The 12,708-nt window shown below is 32.1% G+C and overlaps 1 protein-coding gene across 1 annotated transcript; it reads left to right on the top strand.

The window, feature by feature from the left end:
- Positions 1 to 2,576: 2,576 nt before the first annotated feature.
- LOC140043290 (uncharacterized) lies at positions 2,577 to 10,012 on the top strand. Its single transcript, XM_072087789.1, has 2 exons — positions 2,577 to 2,746; positions 7,740 to 10,012. The coding sequence occupies exons 1-2, from the start codon at positions 2,657 to 2,659 to the stop codon at positions 9,102 to 9,104; spliced, it is 1,455 nt and encodes a 484-aa protein (XP_071943890.1). The 5' UTR covers positions 2,577 to 2,656; the 3' UTR covers positions 9,105 to 10,012.
- Positions 10,013 to 12,708: the final 2,696 nt, after the last annotated feature.

Raw genomic sequence — 12,708 nt, 5'->3', positions numbered from 1 at the left:
GCGATGATCATTTATATTAGTACGCCTACCTTTTATAAAAGAATATCATAATATAACATAGGTTCAAAATCAATTATAAATTATCTTTAGGAACACATCTCCTAGCTACGTCATCGTCGCGTCACAGAAGCTGTAAACACAACATTCCTACGTTATACAAACTTATTAAAATGTTAAGCTAACCGGTCACTGACAGCAAGTTAGTACTCAAATACTAGCATTATTTGCTATCGTGAAAGTTATTAAATATCAACAGAGCTGACAACGAAACTATTGGTGCAATGTACATATTGACACATTATTAGATATCATATCGTTCGTTCAAACTACATATGTGTAGTAACGAGGAATTAATTTTCCTTTAACGTCTTAATTATAATGAAATTTATGCGTTTTGAAAATTACAGTAAAGAACAATTGATGACATTACTTGCCATGATTATTGATCAGTTTTCTTTCATAATAAACCACAAGCGCAAAATGACTAAGTGCATACTAAGTCACAAACATGGGAATAACATTTCTATATGAATATGTCTGAATATGAAATCATTTGAGGACACAAACTGCCAAGAATAAATTATAATGGTATCTATGAGACTAAAAGTAGATATTCATGATTTATAAAAGTATTTTATACGTAAATATATTCATGGTTTTTGAAAATTGTATCAGTTATTTTGTAGACAGGTTAGTTAACAGATATAACATATTTCAATCCCACTTATTTAAATATATACTTTGATTTTTATGTGGATTTCAGGAAATAATAATTATATTGTATCTTATAAGTTATATATCTCATACATTTTGCTCCTAATAAGAACCGAAAGGTTCGCGACAAGACGAGCAATACGCTTATTTCTCAATCACAGGTACATAGCTGATGAATAAACTACTGTTCGACAATCTCTGAACTTGATTGAATTTATGAAGAATTTAAATCTAATCCGTTTTAATGCAAGATTAAGTAAAATATATCCATTAATGTTTGGAGCCAACTATTATCACAATATGGCTGTAGCCAAACAATGTAGATTTAAATCCAATATTTTCCCTATTGTTTTCTCAAAACCCCATAAAAGCCTCATTAATTGAACAATAATATTATTATATTAAGATCTGTTTGTTCACCTATCTTGGCCTTGTAGTAATCTTAAATTCTTCTCAAAGTATAGTAAACGTATTATTGAACTAATACGTTGGAAAATACTAAAAAAAATATAATGTAATAACGTTATAATGCTTTTATTTAAGATGTAGAGTGTTTTACTAAAAAGCAGTCAAATGATTTAACTACTTTTTAAGAATTAGTTTACATGTATAATTCAAAATAAAAGGGCTGTATTAGTAAGATATCGATAAATAATTTGTTTAATGTGTAATAATCAATGTCGTTATCAGTGCAAGTATCCACCTATAGACCAATCCTCGACACCACTTCCCATTGGTCTTCTACTCTAAAGTTAGATTGTCATTTTGTTGAATTATTTTTGGTTTGTAATGCAGATGATAATGGAAACTTGACACTGTAATAATAAATCGGCAACACGAAAGATAATTAAAGCTTTATAATGACGAAATATATAATAAATAAAGTTATTACCTGATAAATTGACAATGATAATAAACATTTTGACAGAGAGATGCCACCATGCGTATGCGCTAATTGGTATACTTTAAGAATTAATCTAATTTTGCTCAATAATTTACTTATTGGAATAATAATGCATCCCCATTATTGAATAAATAATTCTGCCATTTGTGTACTCTGACCTATCTAATTAACTTGTGTTCTAATATCTTATTTACGAAGTCGTAGTTTAGAAGCATTTATTTAATTTTTAATAACTACAAGTACAGCATCTGAAAAAAAACTTTTAATTCAAGGACATTTTTAAAATATACTGCAACATTCACAGTTTCCTATTAGACATTACAAATGTACTCATGTAAGACAATAATTGTATTTCTAAAGTTTGAAGAATCAATTAAAATATTGTGGTTTTGTAAAACATTATCCGATACTTTATATCAGAAGTTGAAATACGTGGGTATTAATTTCAAATAATTGAAGGTAAATTATAGCTCACGATAAATTTAAATAAATCCAAATTATGCATAAATAGAAGAAGAACACAAATATTTGTCAAAATTGTATAATTGTTGCACTGGTATTTTAGGTATTATAAACATTACTATATTTTATTATATTAGTTTGAGTCGATATAAAAAGTAACACACCTTCTTAGTGTCTAATTGCTTTGTTTATGTGATAAAATAATTCCAACTTTTTCGTTGCTAGTAAATGCGTTGGTGACTGCTACCTGAATGGAGATATTGGATCGTTCGACAGCTTAATGCCCACGAAACACGGACTTAAATAATCGATAGTTATTTCCAGTAACGTGTAATTAAAAACCTTCTTTTAAAACGTTCTTCGACATCTCGCCAATCAAATGCAAGGATACACGCGATTAGAAACGCATGCGCACTATACGATGTGTTACTTGTGTTGATTGCATGGACGATAGTGACTTGTTATGAGTTCGCATAAAAAGCAGGTAACGAGTAGGGTCTTTTACAGTCAGAAAAACTATTTTGAAACACCTGGTTGTTATTACATCTGACCAGTAAGAGTGGCATTTGTGAAAGAATGTTTTATTTCAAATTGTTTGGTAGTATTTGGTTAGTAGGCTGTTTACTGAATGTGGCACTAATACCAACAGTGAGCAGTGAACAAGCGGTAAGTTTAGTTATTATGGCATGCATCTATTAGGTAAAATCAATTTAATATAGTGAAATTGTAGATTCAACTTTAAGAAAAAGTCGACTGACGTTTAGGCGTTCGGCGGCAAAACGCCATAAATTCTGTTTAGGCAGGTGTGTATTTAAACCATCATAGAATAATATTCATATGCATTGTAACAATCTCAGAGAAATATTTCTGTAAAATTCTAAGTTAATGAGAATATTATCAATCAAAATTTACAAAACCGTAAATTGTATCTGATAATTCCTTTTGTACAAACGGCAATGATTTACTAATAGGTATTTAAAATGTAGACAGGTAGTTAACTGGGAAAACATTACCAAGTTAGTTTTATGCAAATGAAATTAATAGGTATTTAAAATGTAGACAGGTAGTTAACTGGGAAAACATTACCAAGTTAGTTTTTTTCTATACAAAGTCTTCTTTATGTTTAAAGAGGTAAACAATGTATAAAATAATCTTAGTCAAGTTATTTTTCCACTGAAAAAATGAAAGTTGATGGGAAAAATATCATTATTAGTATATTTTATAAGTATAATGAGGAACAAGAATAGACCTCAATGAAATCCAAAGGAAGAGAGATCATAATCCACTAAAGACAACAATTACTTTATTCGACATTTAAATTGATGAACCGATGACTTGATGACATTCACAGCTGGGATTTAGATGGAAAGTTGTAATAAGTTTGGCCTCATTTTTGAAATTTATTAATCCCAAATAATAATCATTCTCAGCATTTTTTTGTACGAATAGAAATCATTCTACCCTTTTATTAAGCTTTCAGTAAGATTGGTTGATGAGCCACAACACACGCACTTTTTTTTAAATACAGTAGCTAAAAAGTCGTCCCATTTTCATCATAAAGCAACGATGCGATCCTATAGTATCTGGCGACTTACAAATATCATTAAATAATGTCTTATCGTACTGTGGTATAATGAGCTCACTACTTTAATAAACCTGAAACTGTGTGTATATTCAACTAATCAAATTCAGATTTTAAAAAGTTTTCCGTTGTTAACGATATGAATATTAAAATGGAAACAAAGAAAGCGTCTTCGTATTGGGTTCCGTCATAGTACACCATAATTATTATCACAATGAAAAAAATCTCAACAAACATTAGATTGTTCATTTCAAAATAATAATCACATTTTGAAGTTGTGATACAACCTACAAATGTCGCTTTGTAAACATATTTTATACCTACTACGTTGCTAATAGCCATCTTATAATTTTACTAAATTACCGTATATTCTTATAAGAGCCGCCTTTTAAATGTCTAGTATTATTATATTTCTTGTTGATGGAATAATTATTCATTTCAGATTCAAAATCCATTTATTTGTATAACTTATATATTCCCTCAAATTGAAGAAAATACCAATTACAATCATTTTAGAGATAGGAGGGGCCAGTGACTGACTCACTTTTATCTGAACCATATTTTTCACTTAATTTAATATTCTCTCGTGTATGAAATGTTGCCGATTAGGATTCAAGTTTATTACACGATGTTTACTTTGAAACAATTAGTCAAGATAGGCTTTCGTAATTCGTAACCAACCTTCTTTTATCTGAAGTTTAGTGATAATGAATAAGTATGTGTTTAGGCCTAAACCAAAAAGAAATTATTTTGGCGACAGGAAAAATTTAGAAATAGTTTTATAAGTTTACACAGAAATAACTATTGCTTTCTGTATTTCAATTGTTTAGTTAAAAAGTCAGTCAATCATACATTTTTAATAAATGCTGTATTCCATCTATCTGAACTTGGAACGTTGACTTTGAACGAGAGAGAGAGAGAGAGAGAGGTCAAAATGGCAGCACTTACCTTTCTGCACTGGTGGTTATCGAAAAAGAGTTCAGCGAAAGATATTTTTTATAAAAAAATCTTTATCTGAATTTTATCTTCTTGTTTTCCATTTTTATTAGACCTGTATTTTTAAATCAATGAATTAATTGTGATTTTAAAAGTAGAATGCTTAAGTTTAATTAAAAATAGATCTGTTGCGTAATACTTTTTTATCATATTTAACCCCTTTATAGTAAATCGTCCTCCTAATGATTCGTCTTAATTCCACTTTACATATTAGTAAAGACCTTCGCGGCGTGAATTGCGTTAACTCTTAAAAGCTTTTATTCACATACATTGCTTAACCAATATGTCTTTGATCATCTTAACCATAAAGATGGCACACGTCTTACATTTTTAATGGACAATTTAGTTTATGATTTATTTGTGTGGTTTCTCTAACCTAACACTTCTTATAATTTCCATAAATTGTACTATTGAGAACAAGAAGAAATAAAGATAATATTTAAATAGTATACAGAGTTATTGACCAGTAGTAGTTCCTAGCGAAAGCATTGACATTTTCTAGTCATTAGAGATAATATGATTCTAAATATTTAATCTTTTGAAATATTTTCTCAGGTTGTAATAATAATACAATATGTTGTCTTACGTGCTGTTTGCTGCTCAACGATAATTTGTTTAGGCCTATTTATCAGAAGTCATTTACCATATACATCAGCCATGGTTCTGTAATATTATAGTTTGAAAAAAAAGGGAAAAAAAACAGATAAGAACTAAGTTATGGAGTGTTTTTATAAATACTATTAATGATATTTTAAGATTGAAAATTTAAATAAAGCAGTAGTTTAAACAACATAGTACTTTACGAATGAATATTTTTTATTCTCCAAGGATTTTGTTAAATCTACGATCACGATCTATTGATTTTAATACATACGGTGTGAGGTGGCCTAGCGTAACATATCACGAGACAGATCATAATCCCGCACAATTGGAGTCAATTTATGAGTTTAAGAAATGAATTAATTAAACCAAGCTATAAAGTAATATACTGTGTCTACTGGGAGTCGTTAATTTTTGGCCACATTAACGTCGTTGTGCTTGTTTTATCATAAACTACGAAATTATACTTTCCAAGGTGCTTCCCATGTGTCTAATTCGTAGGTATTACTGGACATGCGCAATGCACCCTGATCAATAAACTCTCAATCACACCTTAAAAACTTGTGATTAGTAATAATTTTAGTAATTTATTGACTGCGTATACTACACACACTATGTAATGTACAGTTTCTGTTAGTAAATAGGTGTAGGTTTACATAATTTATGACAGTGGCTTTTATTCTTCTCTTGGATCTTCCTAAGAACTTCTATTTACCTGTCTTTAAATAATAATAAATAAATAAAAACAAATAGGTCTAAAAAATAAATTGTTAAAAAGGATAAATTAATAATCTAGTGTACTTATTGAAATAATGCTTTGTCACTAAAAATATTCTTAATGTTCCTGTATAAAAAAATATACCATTGGTTATTCAACTTAAGATGTCGTGAAACATAATCATAATCGTAAAACATCTTACCTTTCAATCTAAGAATTTTACACGAGGTTTAGTATCATCTCTTGCAACAAGAAGCACATAGACACGTTTACACCTTATAATGAAATCTGTTTATGAGCTTAAACATAGCTGGGTAAACCAGACACTCGTCATATTTTGGATCGCTTTATATTTTTACTAAGAAGTGTCATAATAAATCATAACATAATGTTTGTAAATGTATTATTTTGTTTTAATGTACATTAGAAGTTACAAACATTTCACAGTAGTCCTAGTATCCTACAATTGCTAAATATAATAATATATTTTCTAATCTATTCAGTTTATAATTATAATTGTATTTACTTGAATTAAGTAAAATATTCGTGCCATAATTAATTTTATTTAAATAGGATTCAACTGCATGCATGTTAACCTTTCCTTTCCAGCATCAATTTTGTATAGACTCATTATTTTAGTACTGAAATTAATAATTATTATTTCGCTAAAAGATAAACTGTCGTCAGGCCAACTCGATACTTTTGGAAAATCATTATTGTTTTTTTTATTAGTATTTGTGTGTTTGAAGCAAAAGACCTTCACTAATAGATTCATAGAAATCTTATATAGTAAACTGATTGATTCAACGATAAACCAAGTGAGGCATAGCATCAACTGCAGCAGTCAATACAACAATTCTATAAATTGCTAGGAGCGAGGATGCTCAGAATACATCTAAACTATTTTAATCGCGAGCAATTATTACTTGATTCCTTTATGATTCTGTCCTTTTAACTAAAGATTACTTTCATTAACGTTGCGAAATTGGTAACAGGCATTTAGGGAGTAATTATTATTTGTTTCAAAAATAAGCACCAGCGTGGAATCGCCAAACCTCTTAGCAGCCCGACCATTGCTTCTTTCGTCCATACTGTTGTCATTATCTCACGCATTACTGACCATTTATTATGATTATCGTGTCATCGTGCTCTAAATACTATATAAAACGTTTGTTTCTTTAAATTTGTACTGGTTATCGATAATTTATCTGTTCCTTCTGACGTCATTTAATAATGTATATACTTTATCTTACAAATATGTTATATACATGGTAAACCATTAGTTAAACATGTAACATACAATAGTACTTTGATACAAACATTAAGTTAATAACATACAGTTGAGCACTAGTTTACTAGAGTTTTCTTTTTCTCAACTTAATCGGTGGGTGCATTAAGATTAATCAACATTGATGCTTTGAAGGAAATGTGTTAACTTAGATAGACATTTTGCGATTGTTAACAAAGAATTGGTTTGAAATAGTGTTGCAACGATCGAGTATACACATTCATTATTCTAAAACATTGGTAGTGGTAGTGCTATTTCTATTAATAACCTAAACAGGTCTAACAAGTACTTCCTGAATACATATTAGTACACAGAGGTTTTACTACCAATTTGTACTGGAACATTTTAGTAGATAAATAAATACTTACAGAAACATTATTGTATACTGGTAATAATTATTATTATTATATACGTTATTAGTTATTCCTATAACACGATATATCATTAAACTGAAATGTTTATGTCATACTTTCAGGCACGAGCTGATGTCCTTAGTAATGTAGAAATTGCGGACGAAGAAGCCAAAGAACTTATTGATAACCTCATCAAATCCAAAAAGGACTTTAGTTCCAACGATGATGAATTGTTTCAATTAAATGATGAAGATAAACGTGGGCTTTTTCCTACAGGTGGAATGGATCCCCTAGGAGCGTCATATTTTACAGGAAAACGAGCAGCAGATAGCACTGAAGATAGTTCAGAAAAAATAGGTTTTAATGATAAAAGAGCGTTTCCGGGAAGTGGTGGAATGGACACACTTGGCAATGGATATTTCACAGGAAAAAGAGCGTTTCCCGGAAGTGGTGGAATGGACACACTAGGCAATGGATATTTTACAGGTAAAAGAGCATTTCCCGGAAGTGGTGGAATGGACACGCTTGGCAATGGATATTTCACAGGAAAAAGAGCGTTCCCCGGAAGTGGTGGAATGGACACGCTTGGCAATGGATATTTCACAGGAAAAAGATCGTTTCCCGGAAGTGGTGGAATGGACACACTAGGCAATGGATATTTCACAGGAAAAAGAGCGTTCCCCGGAAGTGGTGGAATGGACACACTAGGCAATGGATATTTCACAGGAAAAAGAGCGTTCCCCGGAAGTGGTGGAATGGACACACTTGGCAATGGATATTTCACAGGAAAAAGAGCGTTTCCCGGAAGTGGTGGAATGGACACACTTGGCAATGGGTATTTCACAGGTAAAAGAGCTTTTCCCGGAAGTGGTGGAATGGACACACTAGGCAATGGATATTTCACAGGAAAAAGGGCGTTTCCCGGAAGTGGTGGAATGGACACCCTTGGCAATGGATATTTCACAGGAAAAAGAGCGTTTCCCGGAAGTGGTGGAATGGACACCCTTGGCAATGGATATTTCAAAGGAAAACGAGGGTTTCCCGGAAGTGGTGGAATGGACACCCTTGGTAATGGATATTTTAAAGGAAAACGAGGGTTTCCGGGAAGTGGTGGAATGGACACACTAGGCAATGGATATTTCAAAGGAAAACGAGCGTTTCCGGGAAGTGGTGGAATGGACACACTAGGAAATGGCTATTTCACAGGAAAACGAGCTTTTCCGGGAAGTGGTGGAATGGACACCCTTGGCAATGGATATTTTACAGGAAAACGAGCGTTTCCGGGAAGTGGTGGTATGGACACATTAGGTAGCAAATATTTTAATGGAAAGCGAGCAATATTTGACGATTTTAAAACACACGACAGTCTCCATGGTTTCAAAAAAGGTTCGTCGTTTTTACATGGAGGCCTTTCCTCTGGAATGAATGGTCGTATTTCCGGATTCAAAAAACGATCAATTAGTTCAGATGACGGAAAATCCGAATAAATTTACTGGACATAATTACACATACCTTGACAGGAACCACTAAAATGTTTAAGAAATTGCAATGTTGTCCCATAGTTTCTAAAACAAAAATCTGTAGAATTAATTAAGAAAACAGAATTTATTTATATTTATATATCAAATTAATTTTGGTTTAATTTTGACGACATGACCAACTAACGGATACTTTTAATTTTGAATGATTTAAAGTACTTTTTATGTTTCATTATAATTTGTTTTGACCAAAATTGTGATGACAAAAATGATAAGACTGACAGTCAAAGTATGATCTCAATAAATTCCAAAGGACTTCGCGTCGGCATTATGTCCAATGGGAGGTAAGTTGAGGTGTTAGTAGGGAGGACTCTAAGTGAGAACGTTTGCTTGGATGGAAACAAAATTAGTCACATTTACCATATTCTGCCGTCGATATTTTTAATTGACATCTATTACGTAAAATAATATATTTTCTAAATGAATATGTTAATTTCAGTTGTTTTAGAAAACACAGTGCCTATTACGTTACGTGTGCTTATTGAAAATCACAATTATGTTATCTTCCTGTAAATTAAAATTAATAAATTTATGTGACGTAGTTATGATACATATTGTTCAGATTATTTTCTCGTTGTGAGTCAATGCACGTTTTCATTGGTCTTAAATCCTGTAGGAAAAAACGCGCCACAAAATTGAATCAATACAACTAAATAAAACAAATAAATAGAAGAAACAGCTAGTATTTTTGTGATATTACTAAAAATGGTACCAGTTTTACTGATGACAGTTTTACTGATGACAGTTTGACTGATGACAGTTTTACTGATGACAGTTTTACTGATGAAAGTTTGACTTGATTCCAATATGGTAATTTCATTGATGTTTAATTTCAATTGATGCAGCATTAAAATGTATATTGGACATTTGAAAATGTCCTCACATATTCAATATCATGTTGAAGTGTTACTACCGTGTTTGATCGTTTTGTAAATGACATAAAAGTTGATCATAAAGTTAAATTGCTATTATATAATAAAAAAATAGTATGTATATAAAAACTATACTTATGTAGCGTAATAATGGGAGTTATTCCAGAACCACAAAGTAGAGAAGACTAATGCTCTCTATGAAATAGATTAAAAGACATTTTTAAATTGGATAGTAAGGCTGAATTATAAATAAAAATTCAACACATAAATATCACAGAGCCAAAATGCGAATGTATAGGACGTACACAACCACACGCCGGTCATACTCAAACAGAAAAGGCCAGCACGTTTTTTATAGAGGATATTACGTTAAATGTTCGGGCCCCAATTAACATAGAGGTTGGTGTTTAAAGCGCAACTTAGTAGTCTCATGTGTACGACAAGAGTAGTTGTAATGTTTCACCCTAGTTGTAACTTGGTAATACTGTAAATCATTCATCAATTGGATTTGACTACTTTTGATTATTAGTACGCTAATGTGTACAGTCACGTAGGCTGCGGCCTAATAGATACTTTAATTAAAGAACCGTAAGAGATTCACTGCACTTTAGTGTCGTCTTAAACGTTACGGACGGCTAAGAATTTGAACATTAGCATGCTGACGCCAAGTCACTGTGCAGAAAGCCTTTTATATCCGGTTAGTTACAAATACAATACACATAAGGCTCATAAGACAACCAAACCACAGTGGGCGCTGTTAATTGCGTTGTAAGAATCTTAAGTGCTGTGTTTTTGTAGCCAACAATGTAAGAACTCAGAAACTGAGTGAAGTACTTGGCAAAATACATCAGCGAAAACTATATTCGGAGACTGAGAGGGCTCACTATTTAATATTCACGTTACAAGAATTCAAAAGGCGTGCTATCTAATACCTTATACGGAAGATATAGGTAAGTCCGATTTTAATATACTATTGTGACGTGTCCAATATATAATTTTTCCTGAAAATCAATGGGCATTCTCCTAGCTTTCTGACATTCTTAAAATGGAGGGCTAATTTACGTTAATTAGCGTAAGCCAGAAGAAATAAAGATGCGTGCTCACCTGTCTCTAGCACGGTAAGGTTCTTCCACAGCCTTGGGTCGGTTCCATGACACCAGATACCTTGATGTTGCCTCCTCATGATGTGTGGTGGAATGGAGAACGTATTATTCTGTGAACCTCAAACACAGTAGCTAGCATAGCTTTAACTTCTTCCACCGTGGGATTTGAACACATGACATTCGTGTTATCAACACGACGCTCAGACGACGTAACAATTAGAATGACGTAATATGAGGCACGTGGATAAGACTAATTTCAACTGTAGACGTGTACAGTACTTTATTATGGCGTAACGAGTAATTATCTCGCCTTCTGTGACGTCATCATATTATTTCCACTCTAACTAAAATCTAAATTTTGATTACTTCATCATGCCACAAAATGTGAATAACATGGGCCTAACCCCACTTATAGTTCCATCTACAGATAATACTTTAATCCTTTATATCGCCTCAGAACTTTTTGATGTTTGTACGAGCTCAAGTAGTATACGTATGAAACGCCATATGTGCAAAAATATTTATCTTTTTAATAATATATAAGTCTACATTATTATTATTATTTCTTGAATTACCTTAACCTTCTAAATATCTCTCTTCAAAAGAAAAACGATTTATTTGCGCAAAAAAAAAGAAGAAAAAAATCCAAAAACCGTACATCAGAGAGAGCCGAGAGTACTCAAAACCAAGCATTACTCGCTACGCCACAGAAGGACACGACTAAAAAGAAGGCACATAATATTTTATTTGTCCTACGAGCCTATATGACGTCATCGTTACGTCATAAATATGCATATTCATGACCGGCATCTTGAGGGAACAAAACTAGTATTAGTTTTACGTGGCTTTGAATCAGAGGGCCGGATGCGATTTTTTTTTTCGTACATAAGTTGGGGACCCCCTCATGAAACGTCACAAAATAAACATGAATAATTCATCATTTAAATGTTCTTGTTCCGTGTGCACCCAAGCGTATAGCAACCAGAAGTGATTACAGTTTACACAAGTGCGGTACGATTCTAGGCCTATCTCCGCTGTGGTTGCCGCGTGTAGATTGTCGAAATAATCAGCCTTTAGTTTATGGTGTTTTAAATATAATTTATTACTAAAGAATTACGTGTTAAAATTATAGTTTCTATTGATACTATTAGGCCTAATTACTAGTCTCTAAACCCATGTCTATTCTAGTAGTAGCTGTGTTGGTGTGTGTGACGTGTGTGTTAGTTTAGTTATGACACAGTCAGAGAGTCAGAGTAATAAGTCAGGAAAATTAAACAATAAACATTACACAAAAATACATTTTTTATTCTCGTGGGTCTAATCTTCCCATCTCATGTGTTGATATACGCGCATTTTTTAAGTTCCTTTGAGTACATGCATATTGTTTGATAATAAAATAGCAGAATTAAAAAATTACAGTACACAAATTATACACATTCTTTATTCTTGTGGGTCTAAGCTTTCTTTGGGCTGTCCAATGAATTACTACTTAGTTTAATGTCTTGCCTAGCAGCTGTCGATTAGCCTCGACTCGAAGAAGAGTGCGCGAAGGCAATCACGTGAATTGACTTAAAATCC

The sequence above is a fragment of the Antedon mediterranea genome, chromosome 3 (assembly GCF_964355755.1).
Source record: "Antedon mediterranea chromosome 3, ecAntMedi1.1, whole genome shotgun sequence".
Classification (NCBI taxonomy): domain Eukaryota; kingdom Metazoa; phylum Echinodermata; class Crinoidea; order Comatulida; family Antedonidae; genus Antedon; species Antedon mediterranea.
Note: the sequence above shows the minus strand (reverse complement) of the source record. Positions and strands in the feature narration are given on the sequence as shown.

What these genes read in the sequence shown, in the direction of transcription:
- LOC140043290 (XM_072087789.1), top strand. Translation starts at nt 2,657, where the DNA reads ATGTTTTATTTCAAATTGTTTGGTAGTATTTGGTTAGTAGGCTGTTTA. An exon ending in CAGTGAGCAGTGAACAAGCG is followed by an intron (nt 2,747 to 7,739) that starts GTAAGTTTAGTT and finishes TCATACTTTCAG; the next exon opens with GCACGAGCTGATGTCCTTAG.